Here is an 18,152-nt window from a genome sequence, read left to right as displayed (position 1 = left end):
GGATCTCCTAACTGGTTTATGACAAGTTGGAAGGGTGGGCCTCAAACACCAAGGTCTGCATATAGCTTCCAGACAGCTGACCAATCAGAAGGGAGGGAGCTTGTGTAAAGCGATTAGCCTTAGCTAAAATTAAGTGTTTCAGACAGAGACTGAAATCAGGGTTGTCCAAAACACCAGTGTGAGAAAACAGGGTTTTCTTCTGAGGTGTGAGTCATGTACAGCCGCTATGGAGGTCCCACAGAGACAGTCCAATCCCCCTCTTTAAGTGCATGTGTGAAACAATAGACTGATCAATGATGGATTGATTGAATGTCAGAGGCACAACCATGGCTTTCAGTATCTCTCTCTTCATTAGCTGCTTTGATCTCCAGAGGAGGGAGTTTTTTTAATTAATTAGGCGATAATTAGACAAGCAGAGAGTGGATCCACACAGCTTTTATCAAACTTTTATTTTTGAACAGAATGTAACTTTAGATTGACTGAGCTGTTGTTCATTTCCAAATTACATAAGATTTAAAGCGCTTTCACTTTCAACCAAGGGTACTTCACCTACAGTTTGGATTTATTTGTTTATCCATGAGATTTCAGGCCCAGCCCTGCCATGCTATAAAAACGAAGGTGAAAAACATTTTGTTTGGGAAATAAATCAAAAAACTTTGAAATGGTGTCAGAGACAAGGTTCTCTTGGTCTGGACAAGTCACAGAAAACAGTGCCAACAGTTTCAACGGTATTTCAACATCAGAAACGTCTGAATCCAGGAAGATGAAGCCAAAGTCAGTTCAATGGTCAGACCCAACCACATAAAGCAAACCTGGAGGAGAGCTGATGCAGAAATGCTCTATGTGGCGACATTAACAAAGCATCATTAGCACTGAAACCTTTCTGCTCTTCCACAGAGCTCCCCTGTGACTGATCAATACTCTGACTCTGTGGGACTCCTGCTATTTCCAATCGGCACTAATGCTGAAAAATGCAGGCCGACTGAGAGAGAGAAACCAGAGAAAGAGACAGATGCATCACACCTCGGCTGCTGAAGGATGTCGCCATCTCTGGCTCGTCTTCAAAACAACCCGGGAGCCTCATTCAGGGGCCTCACAGCTTCACAGTTTCATCCATTTCTGAGCACAGACAATCCAGAAACTGTCTCCCCTCCTCGGCATCCAATACAAGAGAAAGGCAATAAATTTAATAGGCCAATTATAGCCACGGTAACAACGGCAATAAATCAGCTCTTGTTGTTTTGTCTCGCCTCTTAAAGGTTTCCCCCATAAAGAGGGGAAGGGATTCAGAGGAACATCTAATAGATGAATAGTTCCCTGGCGAGAGATTCAGACAGTGACATGAGCTTTAGTCAGGTGGTGACAAAGACTGTGCAGTCTGTCAAAATAAAGATTCTTATTCATAGTTTTAGCTTTATTTATAAAGGAAATCGTGTTTTCATTATGCTTTCCCTTCAAATTAGACGTTATTACGGTTGAGGAAGGTTGGTCAGGGAGCTGCTCAGGAGTCAAAACATCAAATCTGATTGCTCAAACTGTAACAGATGTGTCATTTCAGATTTTTAAAGCCACATTCTGCGTTAAAAACTGAGGATTTTCAAAGATTAACAACAAATGAAATAAACGTCATCAGTCTCCGAAGCGGCCACTTTTCACCCTCTAAGTGAAGAGCCAGTTTCTAAAATCCCCGCGGCCAATCATCCTCTGATTGCTCATAGCTTCTCATTATTACACGAGTCATCAAAACTGCCGTTATCTACAGTTTGGTGATGAGATATCTTTACCCAAATGGAAGAATAATTTAAATCCACACTTTCAGTTCTACTTCCCTGTTCCTCTTCTCACACTGTTAAATCTTTTGAAGAGTTTCCTCATAGGAAAATAACCCTGGAGGATACAGTGGTAGAGTTATTTACCAAAAGCAAAATGTGGTCCAAGCATGGTCGTTTTTTCAAAAATGGAATTAAAAGCCAATATTAACCGTCTTTTTTCTTCCAGGAATGATAATAAAACCAAAATGTTTCAGCTCCTGGCCTGGCCTTCATGAGAGCATCAAGTCTTTGGCAGGAATGCTCTGTCTATTTATTGCTACCTCAGTGTGAACAAGCAGTGCTTTGTGCATTTCATCTTCCCCAAGGACAGAATAATTTGTTGATGATTTGTCTTTGTCTACTGAACCTACGAGTGATAACTACCGTGAAATATTCAACCAGAGTTAATGTTGTATAGAAGAAGATAAAGGTCACCAGTGAGCATCAAAAGCAGCTTTTAATCCAGATCTAAGAAAAACAGAGACAAGGATTTTCCTTGGAATCAGAAAATAAGAGACAATGATCCTGAGTCCCAGAGCCTTCAGCTGCTTTAAGCTAAATGCACAAAACAAGATGCTGAACTGCTGAAGTTGATGAAGCATGTTAAAATGCTCACCTTAAATAAGTTGATACATGCCAATCATTTTTAATATAACATTTGAAGTACTTTCATCAAACCAGAAACAATGTTAACAATTGAGCCGACTCTCATCTCATCCAACTTCATTGCTTACATGTATGTTTATGATGCACAGGGATGCAGAGAGAGGCAGAGTACGACTGCTTTTGAAGAAGAGATAAAAGCAGCGTATTCCTGTGTCTCATTATGGGCAACGTCAGATCTTTGATAAATGAAATGGATGAGCTAGGGACAAGCCAGGATTCAGACGGAGTTTCAGGAATGTAGTGTGGTGTGTGTTACAGAGACGTTCCTGTATTGACATTAGAGAGTGACATGGGTGTGGACTTTCATTCCTGTCCCGTCACACTCCCTCAAAAAAATCCTGTCTCGTCCCAATCCTGATAAAATGACTCCCACTCCCACCCTGCTCCCATTATTTCCCTTCTTTTAGTTTTTAGGCAAAAGATTGAATTTGATTTGATAATCTCCCCATTCTTTTCTATTACTTCACATTATTCAACTCTATTTGGAAAGATATGACAACAGATTCAGTATATTTGTGGTAAATTTAAGAGCTATTTATTGCCTCAATCCAAACAAAAATGTCTACCTTAATGTAATAAACCTAAACATATGAAGTATCATTGTACTAATTTATTAAGCAATCGTTACCGTTAAACATTGACAATAGTGTTATGTTATTACGGTTAAAAAAACAAAAACTGCAACGGGAGAGCTGTCCAGTTCTGTCAGTTTAATAGATCAGTCCTTACGTCTTACTTTGCATTTGTCAGTTTTTAGCACATCAGATTCTACGCCAGTGTTTGCTCTCTCCATTGCTGTTCTTTATTGATTTTGGCAGAAGATAGCAGCCAGGAGCACTGTTGGCTTCTGGGAAGTGTTGTTCTTTTCACTTGCATTACAGTGTAGGCTTATTGGAAATAAACTACAAAATGGTGGCTCATATTATATTTTATCTTCCTGATTGGTTCCCGCTCCCGTCTACTCCCGTTTACTTTAATCCTGTTTTGTTCCAATCCAGTGATTAATAGTAAAGTTGACTCCCATCCCATGGGAATCCCACGGGAATCCCATCACCCGTGGGATTCCCAAAAAAAGTCAGCCTGTAACCAAAATATCTCTAACCACATCATCTCCATCCCCATTAACGGCTTCCACACTGTTATTTTATAGTTCTTTTATTTCATTCATTGTCTATTATACTCTGATATTAGTACTTAATCATGTGTAAAGGAAACTGTTTCAGCCAAATTTCCACAGAACTGCTAAAAGTTGTGACTCTAAATCATCTGGTCTGATAGTTTAGCTCAGCCTGCCGTAACTCTGAGTTTCCAAATGCATGAATGCATGAATGCTAAAGGAAGGAGTTAGAAAAGTATCCCAGCATGCTTTGAAAAGCAAAGAGTCTTCTCACCATATACAAGAGATGGGAGGAATTTTCAGGTGCGAAAAGGTCATAAACAGAGCGTGGTGGCAATAATCAGGGTGCCTGTCCATGACAGAGCTTTAGCTTGTAAACGGCCATGTTTTGGGTGCACTGCAAGAACTGAAGTCTAAGCTCATGTACATCAATTTTTTAAATAATAAAATTGTGTTTGAGTACTTAATTTGAGCCATTTTCACACATCAAGTCAGAAATCTTTATTTTTTTTAAATTACAAAGCAAAAAATATGTCTGAATTGAAAAAAAAAAACTGTCACTTGGCAGAGAAAAATTAGCTTCAAATGAAAATGTCTCAATACAAGAAACTACACAAGTAATTTCTCTTTCTTACCCTGTTGGCAGATTTTAGCCTGAAAAGATTAAAGTTTTTGTTGTGTGAAAAATTGCACAAAAAAAGTTTTCAAAAATAGGGGTGGTATACACCATGTTTTACAGCAATTTCATTTGTAATGTTTGAAACATGATTGTCTGTAATATGACAACAAAACCAATGAGCAAAGAGATTTGGAATTATTACATAAAAAAACTCAAGTAGCATTTTCCACACTGTTTGATACCAGATCGGTGTTGTCAGATTAGGTGGTAGGATACAAAGAGACAAAGTGGATTGGGTACCTGCAGGAGGCGGAGAGTTCTCCTCTATTTCAGCCGAAGAAGCGAGTAGGCACCAAGGGGAGAAAGTGATGTCATCCAGGCAGATGTCGCCCTTTGGGCTTCGGCCCACCTTCCCTTCAAAGACCACCTGAAAGTCCTCACTGTGGCTCAACTGGATCTCCCTCCTCTGCCAGAAGTTTCCCTGATCACCTGTCAGGTTCAGGAGGAGGTGAAGGCGACCTTCACTCTTTCTGAAGACGCTCAGGGTCCCGATGCCGTCTCCGGACATGTGGAGGTAGAAACGCATCTGGATGGAGCCAGAAAAAGACAGAAGTTCTGATTCAACCTTTTTGTTAACTTGTAGCACTCTAACATTTCCCATCTGAAGCTGAAAAACACAGTGCAGCAGTTAAAACGCTGAAATATTCAACGCAGCAGACATAATGTGCAGCATTAATGGCTGCTGTGTTGGTGGGTTATGTTTCTGTAGGATATTTTTTCCTGTTTTATTCTTTGAATTTTCCTTTCTGCCCAATAACCAAAACTCCTCAGGGGGTAAGAAACCAAAAGTCAAAGGATAGAGGGTAGTGTACATCAAACCTTGCCAACCGAGACGCACTTCCTCCTTAAGTAATGTTGGGAGAGAAATTGACTCTGTCTCACTGCAGAAGTGTTTTGCTTTTAGTTTTTTTTCTACCTGATGTTGAGGAGTATTCATTAACTACAGCAGCACAACTACACCCTCCATCTCTGCAGAGAGATTGCCCATCCGTCTCTCCCCGCTCACACCCCCCTCCCCTGCAGCCATCCTTCCAGTTTAATTGGTGCCTTCTTACTGACTGGGTGATTGATTGACAGGTCAGGAGTGGGATAAGACAGGAACAGCGCACAGAGCAAACCGTGCAATCAATCAAGACATCGTTCCTCATAGGAGCATCAGGCTGACAGAGGACACACGGACAAACACACACACGTGTACACACAAACCCACACTATGAAGTGCCAAAGCAAATATAGTCTATTACTAATTGCTGTGTTACAGGACATTTCTATCAATAAAAATGTAAATACATAAATGAATAATTCATATTTATATAATCTGTAGGATTCATTATTTTTCTTTGACCTAGGAGGTATAGTTTTCAATACACACTTGCTGTGTGTGATGACACTCTTTGTTTAGACAAGTAGGTTTAAAATGTGCTGCGGTGTTAAACCTAGGATACAGATGGAATACATTTACACGATTAACATCGCTTGCGGTCCTACTACCTACAGTTTGTTGTTTCAGAAAAATATGTCAGCCTCAGGTGAGCTGTCTCTTTGTCTCCTGACTGTGTTCAGCTAGCCTTGGCTAGTGTCTCCTAGCTTACTTTGGCGTTGACTGCAGTGACACCTGTGGCCACCATCAGTAGTGCTTTTCCAGGATAAAGACATGGATTAGACAAATGGAGGGCAGATCTTCTTTTTAACACTACTTTTGTTTGTTTGAGATAACTTTTTACCAGTTGTTAAGAGACAAGGTAATGCGTTCATTTGTAGTTCAGTAGAGCTATTGTTTGAAACATGACAAGAAGAAAATTGTAAACTCAGTTTGCTCCAAAGTATATTCGCTGGCTATATTTTGCACTGCTCTCTTATTTCACTGATCCATTTTAAATTCACGTTACTTTTGTTTGTTGTTTGATCCATTTTTAATGTGCTACTTCTTTTTTCTATGTGTTTTTATTCAATTGTAAAGTGGCCTTTAGTGCTCAGGTGCTTCTGAATACAGTGTATCATTATTATTATTACCCACAGCCTGGAGCTCTGAGACATATCCATAACATGTAGCATCAGTGAATCCTGGTTATGTCCTACCAGTGTTCATCTACCAGCTCCAACCTCACCAAGCAGAGCTAATTTAACTTCACTCTTCATTTCATTGATAGACTCTCAAGTTTGAACAGACCCCTGCAGAATAACTGCTGCATGTGGGCTGGAATGGACATTATCACAAACTGCTTAGCCCATGTATTAGCATTTAGCTTGTGCTCTATCACTCCCCTGTTTGGCTTTCTGTTGCTCTTCTGTCCTTTCATTTTTTTTCCAGTCCAGCCCCAGTTCATGCGATAACAAAAAGATACATCCAAGAACTAATTAAACCAAAAAAAGACAGGTCTTGCTTCTCACTTCTAAACTTTGACCGCCAGTGTGGTGTTGTCAAATGGACTTTTGGTCCACATAAAAGGACACTGAGTAACAGCATTTAGAAATAACATATCTTGGTGCTGATAATTTAATTTTAAATCTGATAATTATCAACTGGATATAGAATGTAAACAAATATATAAAAGTGAGACTATTTCATTGCTGCATAGTGGTGTAGGGATAGTGGTGTCTCACAGCAAGAAGGTCACCAGTTTGAAGCCCTGTTAGGGCAAGGCGGGCCTTTCTTTTTCTTTGTTTTCTTTTGAGAGTTTAATCACTTCTTGACACTACCACCTGACATATTTAACAATTCCCGAAAAAAATACACAGGAACGGCAGCTGTCAATCATCGTTAAATGTGACATAGAACCTTGTTTTTAACCTTATTTAACTAATGAAAACGAAATTTTTCAGAAAAAGAGGAATTCAATACAAGGTAGCCAAATAATATCTTCAAATCACCACAGCGATCAGACGTGAGAAACATTTTTAGGAGGTGTACTAATTTTTTAGAGTTTGACCACAGCCCATCTGGAATGACTGGAGAGCCAGATTTTTTGACCTATACTGTAGCCAGCCACCAGGGGGAGCAGTTTTGAGGCAACCTCACTTCAAGCCGAGCAAGATGACGTCCATTTTTTTTAGCCCATGACCCTGAACAGGATGAGCGGTGGAAAATGGATGGGATTACAGACTATTTCAAGATCACGTATAAAGTCTCCACGTTGCCACACGTGAATAAGCAACATGCTCTATTTTTTTAAACATCCACTTTGAAGGTTTTTTTATGATCCTGTCAGGTAGATCAAGCTTCTCTTAGCTTTCAAATTACATTTTACATTTTTACAGATTACATTTCAGTTTTAATGTCAGGGGACCCTCAAGAGTGCTTATGTTTCATTGAATTATCAGGTGTGTCTTTCCCGTGTTCCATCTCCTCTGACTCTAAACTTTCTGTATCATAGTTTAACACTGCAGTTTAACTCACACAGATAAGTCTTTTTCTATATAGTGTAGAGAAATTTTAAGTAGTGTCATGCATCAAAAACCTAACCACTGTATACTTCACCAAACCTTGCACTCTCTGCTCCTGCGGCTCAGTAAGGGTCCTAATACTCGAGCGATGTCCCCAGCCGCCTGTGGGAAGGAGCTCTCCAGGTAGAGGTAGTGGCCAGAGGGGTCTCTCAGAGTGTGGTCACTCGACGGCCCAGTGCCAACTGTTGGAGTGCTCCCCGCCTTTATCAGCCAATCAAAGTTGTCCTCTTGACTCTGACGCCATGAGCAGAGGTCAAACTCGAAGCTGCAGCGTGCGCCAAAGCCCTCTGAAATAGCAATAAAGGAAGAAGTCAGTCGAGGGTGTGAAATTATCCGCACATTAATCTTTCTCAGGGTGTCATCAGAGCAGCAGTGGGGCTGGCCTCACTGCAGATGTAGGCGTCCTCGTCAGAGTCATCCCCGCAGTGGTTGATGAAGTCACACAGGTTGTCCTGGGGGATGCAGTGACCATTGGCGCAGGCGTACTGCTCAGGTGAACATGGCTGCTCTGGAGGAAGAGGAGGGGAGCAGTGCTGGAAGATGACATCATCTATCACCACGTCACCCATGTAGCTGATCCCTCGCGTCACCCTGAACACCACCTGAGCACAAACACAAGAAATGGGCTTTATTCTTAACAATCAATTAGCTTCGACTCAATCAGCTTTCATAACACATATTTCAAATCTTGGGGTACGTCAGGTTGTATTTGATTATAAAACATGGTGCCATCTTGTGTAGCGTTGACTTTTGATATCATGAGACAAGGTGTTAGAAAAAAACACGAGAGCCAAAAGCTGCTGCTCACTCCTCCCAGTGATGTTACTCAGCAGCCCGTTCACGACGAGCCAAGAGACAGGAAGAAAAGGGCACTTCAGCCGCTTGATGTACCATCAGCGCTGATCTGAGTGTGTCTGCTCTGACAAAGGTTAATTTGCATCCCTGAAAATGTGCAAAAGCCCCAGGATTCAGTCAATGAGATGACTGCTCCTGTCCTGTGCAATTAAGACCCGTGTCCTGTGTGTGTGTGTGTGTGTGTGTGGGCGTGTGTGTATGTGGTGATATTGGCCTTGAATAACCTCCTCAGACGGACACACTGGAAGTTTTGCACTTCTCATAATCGTCACAGTCAGATGTGAGGACTCATTAGACTGAATTAGACTCAATCAATTCATCATCGATCATTAGGTCAGAGCGTTGGATTTATTCTGCTGTAAGTGAAATCAGGACGATTACACTGATGCGGAGAGTGAGCAAAGAGGCTGTCCTTCAGCTCACACAGTCAGTAAGAATTTCTAATTTATTAATGTGAGAGATGATAAATCTAGAATACATCATGTCTTGTCAAAACTTGCCTTCAAAATCTGAATTATCTGTCTCCTGTGCAGTGTTGGGAAACAGCATTAAAAGCAACGGTTTTATTAACGCAATTACTTTTTCCAGTAACAGGTAATAAACTTGAATTAATAATTTGAATTTTATTTGGGATAGCCCCTTGAGATGCAGTTTCTCATTTTTAAGGGGGTCCCAACACAAAACAGATATTTCAACACAACTATTACAATACACAACAAAAAATAAAATCATAAAAGACAGACAGGCCATTCAAACGGCTCTTCATGAGAAATACACCCTTACATAACCCCCATCCCAGCTCAGCACCCGAGCATGATCATAATAAAGAAATAAGTAAATACATAATTAATAGAATAATATGGTAATACGAACATTATACCACCAGAGAGCATTGACATAGAATTGCAACAATAGATAAAAAAATCAATCAACAAATAAATCAATGGAACATAAATTTAATAGGATTAATAGAAAAGACATCCCCCAAAAACCAAAGGGGAAAAAAGCATCAAAAACAGGAACAGCTGGTTTGTAGATGGGAGAATAATTGTAATCTGAAGCTATCGAAGGATGCGATTGATTTTAAGGAAGAAGGAAGATTATCCCAGTGAGATGGGGCTTTAAACTTAAATGACCAGCGACCTATTTCTTTATGGATTCTTGGAATTGAAAAAAAAAGTACTATTCATATTACGAAGAGTAATCTAATTAATTACTACGTATTTCAAACTTGATAATGTTTTACAAAGAAGTGATGCTTAAGTAAACTTCTCAGCTTCAAATGTCACACCATGACCTGTGTGCGTATGTGTAACCTGCAGTCAGAGAGGATCTCCTGCAGCGTCTTTGGATCAAACCAACTAGAGGGGGAGGGGTGGATGCTTTTTGAGGTTTGAATGTAAGGCACAAGAAGCCGGCTTGTTTTGACTTTAAAAAAATATTAGAGATGACAGGAACAGACTTAAAAATAAGGGGGTAATCGGGAGAAATTACAAGTCGAGGTTGGTGCGGGAGACGGGTTAAAAAGTGGGAGCACTCCTCCTTAATTGGGAGTGTTGGTAAGTCTGTCTAACCTGGCTCACTTAGCCAGACACAGGACAGGAGCTGCAAATTTAATATGTGCGAGTGTATCAGGTACAAGAAATTCATTGAGGTGATTTCTGTTTCTTATAGAATATATATTTTGTAGTACTGTATATCAATTTCACCAAAACCCTTCATATATTATGTTATAATTTTTTGTTATTGGAAGTACAGTGTTGGATTGTGATATGGCACCCTGTAGTGATCATTAGTGGACATATCGCTTCAAATTCTATCTCGTCAGTTTGCATTGAACATGATTGAGAGAGGCATGCTTTATGAAAACAGGAAGTCTGGCAGCAGTCTATTTGCTCTTTTTGAATTCACTGCAGAAATAAACCTGAGTTTGCCAAGACTTTTTGGTTTCCAGTGGCTCTGTACACACAACTAGAACACAACGCAGGGTGGCCAGGACCTGCAGGCTGTCCCAGAGCTGTCTGTGGGGTTGAACTGCCATTTTCAGGATGGAAGTACGGGCACTAAATTAACATCACTTTCAGAATACAGACAATACGTCGATGACATAGATGTAACAGAAAGGAACATACATGTGAACATTATGTCTCACAGCAAAACCTGCTCATAAATGGAACTCTTTTGCAAAATTGAAGGTTTTTCAAAAAAGTAATGCAAAAATTACTTTCCCTAGTAACTAATTACATTTATGAAGGAGTAGTTCAGTTACTAATTCAATTACATTTTAGGAAAGTACAGTAACTGTTACAAATTTATTTCTATTTGCCCAATACTGCTTGTGCGCAACCCAAACATCAGGGATAATATAATGTAACAGCAAGCAGCACAATTTGGTTTTGTATAATTTCACCCTGAACTACTTTGACAGTTTAGACATTAGGCAGAAAGCTGTCTGTGAGGAAAATGATAATATCCCAACCAGGAAATAAATTAAAGTCTTTGTTGGAAACTAATATCACAAAACGGAGAACAGAATACCCCATGCAGTGTAACTTAATGAGAATCATTTCATCGCATTGAATCAGCTTTTATGACACACTGAGAGATATGTGAAGGTGTAATTCCAACTTACAGACCTGAAAGGTGTTTGATAACCCCAAAAACACTTCTCCTCGTCTCCATTTGTTTCCTTGGTTACCAGTCTGGGACCAAACCTCCTGAGTGACGTTCCCATTCTTCAGCAGCACCTGCAAATTTAGATAGATATGATGAAAGCCTCTGACTGCCACGGAGCATCATTATCACTCGCAGCACAGCACAGCACGTTCCCTCTTCGTACCTGAAGGGAACCCACTGTGAATCCGCTCATGTGGTACCAGAAGACTAAGGTGCACTGTGGCCCAGTGGAGGAGATGACAGGTGTCTGGAGGTCGGTGGTTTGACCGTAGCCGCCGTTTGAACTGTCAGCACACATGTACCAACCCTGAGGGCTGGCTCTGTCAGAGGTGAGACAGGAAGATCATGGTGTCATTAAATATGAATTCAAGCTGGGAGGTTAGCATAAACAGAGAGCTTGCATCATTTTTGGGTCATTGTGAATTCACCTGCATACAAGTGACTGGTGAAAAAGAATCATCTCAAATGAATTACTTTTGGACAGCCTTGCTGGCTTGCCAACATTTTCTCTTTAATGTATTTATTTAGAAAGCTTTGTTTAATTTATTAACACTTAAACAACCCCTTCTTTTTATTCCACCAAAACCTAGCTAGTCCTGGAATTTTCATTCTTCAAGATGTTTACAGACACAAATAACGCCAGAACTGCTTGTAAAAAGCAAAGAAAATCTGCAAATGGGTAAAGAATGTCTTAACACAAAAAAGCTAAACCAGAAGGCCTACATTGTTACTCACAATGATAATGCTAATTTTGCTAGCCTATTAATAGGAAATCCTATGCATGTTAGCATTAAGCTAAAATACTTTTTTTTTTAAACAAAACTTGTCACTTGTTTGGATCTTTCACTGCAAAAAATTAAATATAAGCTTGTGTTTACCTCTTATCTTTATAAAAAAGGTGTTCCATTGGACTTAAAGGTGTAGCTAGCGATCGTCTAATCTTCACTATTTGTCAAAATCGCTGTATTTCTCCTCTCCATCCACAAGATATCATCACTGACAGCACGTTGAAAAAAAGTCTGGTTTCAACACAGCCTTGGCTCTGAATTTTAGCAGGTAAATACTGTGGCGTAAGAAAGCAACCGATACCAACAGTAGCAATGGCCGAAAAACAGCCCAAAAGAAAAAGGACGGAAGAGCTTAAAATAAAAAAGAAGGTCTATGACCACAATAGAGGGAAGACCTGGGTCAACATTGGTGTAGCTTTCCGATGGTGGAGGGAACTCCGTGATTTAATAGAGCTGAAAACAGACGCGGATGTCGCCCTCTGCTGGTCTTTCTGCTGGACAGGTAAACAAGATTAGCTTTGTGGTGCTTCACATAACAGTAACAGCCGCCGGACATTCATCTTATTGTCTAATCTGTCAGAATCTAATCCAAAATGTACTGCTGTTGTGATGTTATCAATTATGGCAGTCGAGTTGTGGCTACTGTTGTCTGACGAGTCACAATTATCAAAGAAGTACGAAACCCAAACAATAGTAGCGAGCTAAAGATAGAAATACCTTAAAAACAGCTGGAGCCGGCGAGTGTTGCAGCTAAATCTCTTGAGAACAGCGTCCTCCCACTCCGTCGTACGTCTGTGGGTCAAGTCTCTATCAAAGACAAGCTCAACAACCTGGGGCTTTCTATTGGGGAGCATCGCACGTCTTTGATTGGAAAATATTTATATATTTAAATATTATAATATCTTTTGCTACAATACTACTAAAACTCGTCACACTACTACTACTTTCAAAGCAATAAATACGGCTTCACGTATTATAGCGAACTGACCCCCGAGTGTTCGCTGGTCCGGCCTCTGCCATGTTGGTCAGCTACACAGTTTCTATGGTCGTTTCCATGACAATGCACGTCCATCATTTTTTGGGCGTGGATCCAGGGCGGGGGTATGAAGGCAGAGTCAGGTCTAAATTCATTTATCAACAGCCTCTCCACCCGTTTTCTCCCAAACCGCTGACGACACCTTTAATTCAAGCCACATAACACCAAGAAGTCAAGAAAATGACTTGTTTTTAAGATTTTAAAAGGAAAACAAAAAACTGAATTTCTCATTAAAAGTAATAAATAAATCTGCAAATTTGGAAGCAAAAAATTGCTCTTCAAGTTTCTTGAAATAAGAAAAGTGTCTTAGTACAAGAAACTAAACCAGTTCATTCTTACTCGCTATGGGGATGCTAATTTTTCGAGCCACTTAAAGGGATTTTCTATATTTGATAGAATTAAGCTAGCAAACTTCTTACAGACAAGGTACATGCTAATTTGGTGTCTTTTAAAGATAGCTACACTTGGTTTAGTTAGGCTGTGCACTGTTATGAATCTCTAAATTGATAAAATATGCTTTTCTATTATATCTTCAGCTTTGCAGTCCCTACGCAGAGAAAAAAAAAAACATTTGTTTGACATCCAAACTAAAAAACAATGTTCAGTGAGGGCAGAACTCTACAATGCACAAATATTCTTTTTAAAAGTTCAACTGCAAGATACAAAATGTTTCAGACTTCTTGTTATGTTTCTAATCTCAGGTAAAGTGCGTTCAAGGTTCCAATTCTTGTGTAATATTTCAAACCTGAACCAAGTCTGGCTCCCAAATTGGTTGTGATGTAACAAATCATGTTCACGTCTCAGGTGAAATTCAGGTTTGAGGCGAGTGCAGAGGAGCCATCTCACTCCAGCAGACTGAAATAAAAACAACCTTCTACTGTCAAACCCTGCATGTAAATCTCACTGTTAATGATGGTCAGGAGTCCAATGAGATGAAATATTTCTGACATGAAGGTTTTTTACGAGGCTAGATCTTATTTTCAGGGCTGTGCACATGTTTACTTTCCATCATTATTGAGCTCATAATGCACAAAGCTATAAACTGTCAATCAGAAAAATGCCGCTAACAACAGAAGGATAAGTAGTGCTGCTATTGCAGCTCCATGACTGTGTGTGCCAACCCTTTCTGCTTTTGGTTATTAAACTCCTGTATGAGCTGTGGCTCCACTTGGGTTAAATACAGCCCTGCTTCGCCTCTTCATTTCACTCATACCATATCGATCTTGTGCCAGTCAAGGTTGCTGCTAGAGTGAGGGAGGAAAGGAGAGTGTCAGGCGGAGAGGTTATGAAAGAAAATTGTGTCTGCGATTGTGGCTGAGGGAAGAAATGACTGAAATAACATGGTCAAAGTGCAGCGCCATTTCCTGCTCACTCTGTCTACTTCATAAAACAGAGATAAGGACACTCAAGTTTCTGTATTTATTCTGCTAAAGATAAGCTTTTATTATTAAATAACATCTAATTTTTATAGAAGATGACACTGCACACGAGTAGACAAAACACCCTCCACAAATTAGTAAGATGTGTGAAACGTAAGGGGAGTATTTGCCATTTTTGGATGATAAATTAGAAAACTTGAAGATTCCTTTTCCTTCCATTTCTATTGTTTCATATCAGATCATCAGACATATGTATAAAATAAATATTGCATGTTCTTACAGGGTGTGGTCATGTATAGGACGGTGGTACTGCTCTCCGTCATGGATGCTCTCCCCTTGTTCAGGTGACCAACGAAATGTGTGAGTTGGGACTAAAGTGGTATCTACACTTATCCAACCGCAGGTATCCCCACCTTCAAAATCACACCGCTCCTTTACTGGAAACAGAAAAAGTGGAGTAATTAGAGACAGGGGGTAAAATGAAAGCAGATTTATGCTGCTTAAATTCTTAGAAAATGAATGTTTACCACAGTTGAATTCATCTGAGCCATCAGAACAGTCCTGTCTGAAGTCACACACTTTGCTGTAAGAAACGCACTCCCCATGAGTCCCGCACACAAACTCTCCATCAGGGCAGCTGTGAGGCTGGACTGTGGAGGTCGGAGGAGTCACAGTTGGTGGGGTGGTGTTTGGTTTGGGGAGTTCTCCTGGAAAAAAAGGTCATTACAGAAAAATAAAACAAAACTATATGTATACTTTCAAAAACATCCACTAAGACATCTTTGACAAAAGTTTTACTTTGATAAAGTGTACTCACCGTCGTATGGTGTACAGTTCAGGAAGGAAAGATCATCAATGGCAATGTCTCCATTAAAATCATCTCCGACTGTACCTTCAACCACAATCTGCCAAAAGGGAAAAATTAAAATTATAACAATATCGCAATTAGTTTGTAAAGAGTTACTTTAAAGAGGGGGTATTCTTCTTTCCCATATTTTAAACACAGGAATAAAGTGACAATACTGGATGTTCAAACTAAACGTGAAGATTTTAAACATCTTCATATTCAAATGTTGTAGAAATCCTTGAATCTGTCTGTAAACTGCTTAAAATGGTCCATCCTAAGAATAGCACTAGATCATTATGAGATCTTCACGAGATTTAAAATGATGACATCATCAAATAAGAGTCTCTTAACTGGTTCATGCCATCTTGTAGGGACGGGCCTCAAACACTGAGGTCTGCCTATAGAGGGTATGCATGTGATGTCACAGCAAGCGGATGTCACTGCGGTTACGCCCAATGAGCGGCAGAAAGAGGGAGATGAGTGGCAGCGTTGGCTTAAATACCATCTAAACTCGAAAACAAAATTTAAAAAATGGGGAAATGCTGTTGCACAATTGATTGAACGCACATGTGTGAAAAGCAATCAGAGCTACCTTTTGACAAGCTACTGAAAGACAAAGATAAGAGAAACTGATGGATCACTGCAATTTACAGAAACAAGTTTTTGAGTTAAATCATTCCTTAAATTACGAAATCTCCGAACGTTAGCATTTTTCATTCAATTACGTTTTACATAACTCAAACTTTTTGGTCTTTGTGTGATTATGAACGTCGTGCTCGACATGATTCGTAAACTAGCTTAAACTGAAGCTAACCCAGTTTTCCAAATAAGAGGGAACTCTAGTACAAAGCAGCTGTAGCTGTGTTGTATAAAGTATTTGATACTAAATTTACTTGAATACCGTTGTAGAGACTATACATCTATTACTAAAACAGTCTATGTTAAATACCAAAAGTACAAATAGATAATTTGTGTATTCACTTGGGTCAATCCACTGTAGACTGTGAATTAAATCATATAGAGGCTTTTGTAGCTTTCAGGCTTTGCATTATGTGTTTTCCTGGCATAAAAATCAGATACAAATATATTTCACAATATAATTTGATGTTTGTGGACCCCTGGTTCTTTGGTCGCTTTAACAAATTAATGTCGAGTCCAACTCTCCTCAATTTCATGTCATATTCCACATTTTTCCCATTCTCGCTGTGTTAACTGCCGCTCTTTACAATGCTAAGTCAGGTTTGTTTTGCCACTCAGTCCAACTGAAGTGGGTGTGTCCTCAAGGGGAAGTTGCGTGAACACATTCCCTCTATAGCTCTGCCTCCCAACAGCCCTCTAGGGGGGCTCGCCAATCAGAGGGAAGGGGGTTTGTGGCACAAGGAGCTTTAAAGAGACAGCAGCTAAAAAGAAGCATTTCAGATAGAGGCTCAAATAACAGATTTCTAAAACACAAATCTGAGGAAATAAGGGATTTATCTGTAAATCATTTGAAGCCAGCATCAAGCCTAAAAAGCACAATACCCCCTCTTTAAAGACAGGAAAAACAAAATGTGTCAAAGTGAAGTACAATCGCTAGACTGTAAATATGTCTTGAAATGAATGCTTAAACGATGCTAATTGTTTGTCCAGAGTCCTGCAATCTGATTTATCTTTCAGTCTTGTAGCCAGAAAACCCGCTGCTATCAGCAGGATACTGTGAAAGAGCACTTGCTTCTCCATCACAGAGCAAAGCAGCACTTAAATAATGCAGTGTTGTATCATCGTTTAGACTAAGCGTGCAACACTTTCAATGATGAAGAAGGGAAATCTCATGAAATAAAGACAGTGTTTTCTACTTATCATGTTGTCATAGTAATCAGGCCAACACACAGAATGGGGCACATGAAGAACACAAGGAGTGCCTATTGAATATTTATTTAAAGAGCTGTCTGGAAGAGGCATCATGAATGTTTACTGTAGCTTTTAGAATGTCACATTAGCATGATTCAAGCTGCTGCATTTAGCACAAACATGTTGAAGCATTACACCAATAATCAGCCATTTCCACACGCTGCCTTGGAAAACAATGTGTCTCGAAACAATTTAATTTACTCTAATCCGGTTTAGCTCAATGCTGCATGTTGTTCAGCAGTTTTAAGATAAGAAAGTGTTTTGCAACCATAGCTAATGTTCATTAGTTTATGAATGAAAAGTCAAAATAAATCTCAGTGACAATCCAGCAGGAGTGTGCTGGTACAATTCACGTCAGATCATTATACTTTGTCATTCTGTGGCAATATGCCCACTATGGAGCAAAATTGATCAGCCAGAGTCTGGTCCTCATTCATCAGTGTCTCGCTTTTTTTTTTCCCACTTTTACCCTTTCTGCAGTCAATTAAGTTGACAAACAGGGAACCTGTTTTCAATGGCATAATGGAGAAAAACTCTTCAAGTGCCTGTCAGGTCGTACTCACTCATGAGTAATGACAACAGAACATCCATCGTGGGGGTTGCCAAGTTAGTGAAGCCATTGAATGAATCATTATCATACAAGGCTGAAGTGCACTCGTATACAGAGAGCCCTCACTCACCTAGCAAATCAGTTTTTGTCTGATGGGTAATATTTGTTTTTGGTTATAGAGGGAAGAAGGATGCAAATGATAAGGAGCAGGATGTGAAAATACATTTCAGCTGTAACTAGTGAGGCGTTCAAATGACTATTTCTTTCATCCGTATTCAATATAATGGTTAAAGTTGAATAAAAGGGGTGTATTGTTGTATTTTTACCACCACCAAGGAGGTTATGTTTTTGGGAGAGTTTGTCTATTTGTCTGTGAACAACACAACTCAAAAAATAACAAATGGATCTTGATGA

At 39.7% G+C, this 18,152-nt stretch overlaps 1 protein-coding gene across 2 annotated transcripts in view; it reads right to left on the bottom strand.

The window, feature by feature from the left end:
- malrd1 (MAM and LDL receptor class A domain containing 1) overlaps positions 1-18,152 on the bottom strand; it is an 83,072-nt gene that overhangs the window by 41,644 nt on the left and 23,276 nt on the right. For both annotated transcript variants that reach the window (XM_074693557.1, XM_074693558.1), the window contains exons 11-18: positions 15,269-15,356; positions 14,979-15,158; positions 14,732-14,888; positions 11,412-11,568; positions 11,209-11,319; positions 8,106-8,319; positions 7,757-8,004; positions 4,514-4,799 (exon numbers count right to left, since the gene is read on the bottom strand). In XM_074693557.1, coding sequence (XP_074549658.1) covers positions 4,514-4,799; positions 7,757-8,004; positions 8,106-8,319; positions 11,209-11,319; positions 11,412-11,568; positions 14,732-14,888; positions 14,979-15,158; positions 15,269-15,356 — 1,441 coding nt within the window. The remainder of the gene's footprint in view (positions 1-4,513; positions 4,800-7,756; positions 8,005-8,105; positions 8,320-11,208; positions 11,320-11,411; positions 11,569-14,731; positions 14,889-14,978; positions 15,159-15,268; positions 15,357-18,152) is intronic.

Source organism: Halichoeres trimaculatus, unplaced genomic scaffold (genome assembly GCF_033239565.1).
Source record: "Halichoeres trimaculatus isolate MK-OKI-2021-1 unplaced genomic scaffold, fHalTri1.1 fHalTri1_scaffold_18, whole genome shotgun sequence".
Lineage (NCBI taxonomy): Eukaryota > Metazoa > Chordata > Actinopteri > Labriformes > Labridae > Halichoeres > Halichoeres trimaculatus.
Note: the sequence above shows the minus strand (reverse complement) of the source record. Positions and strands in the feature narration are given on the sequence as shown.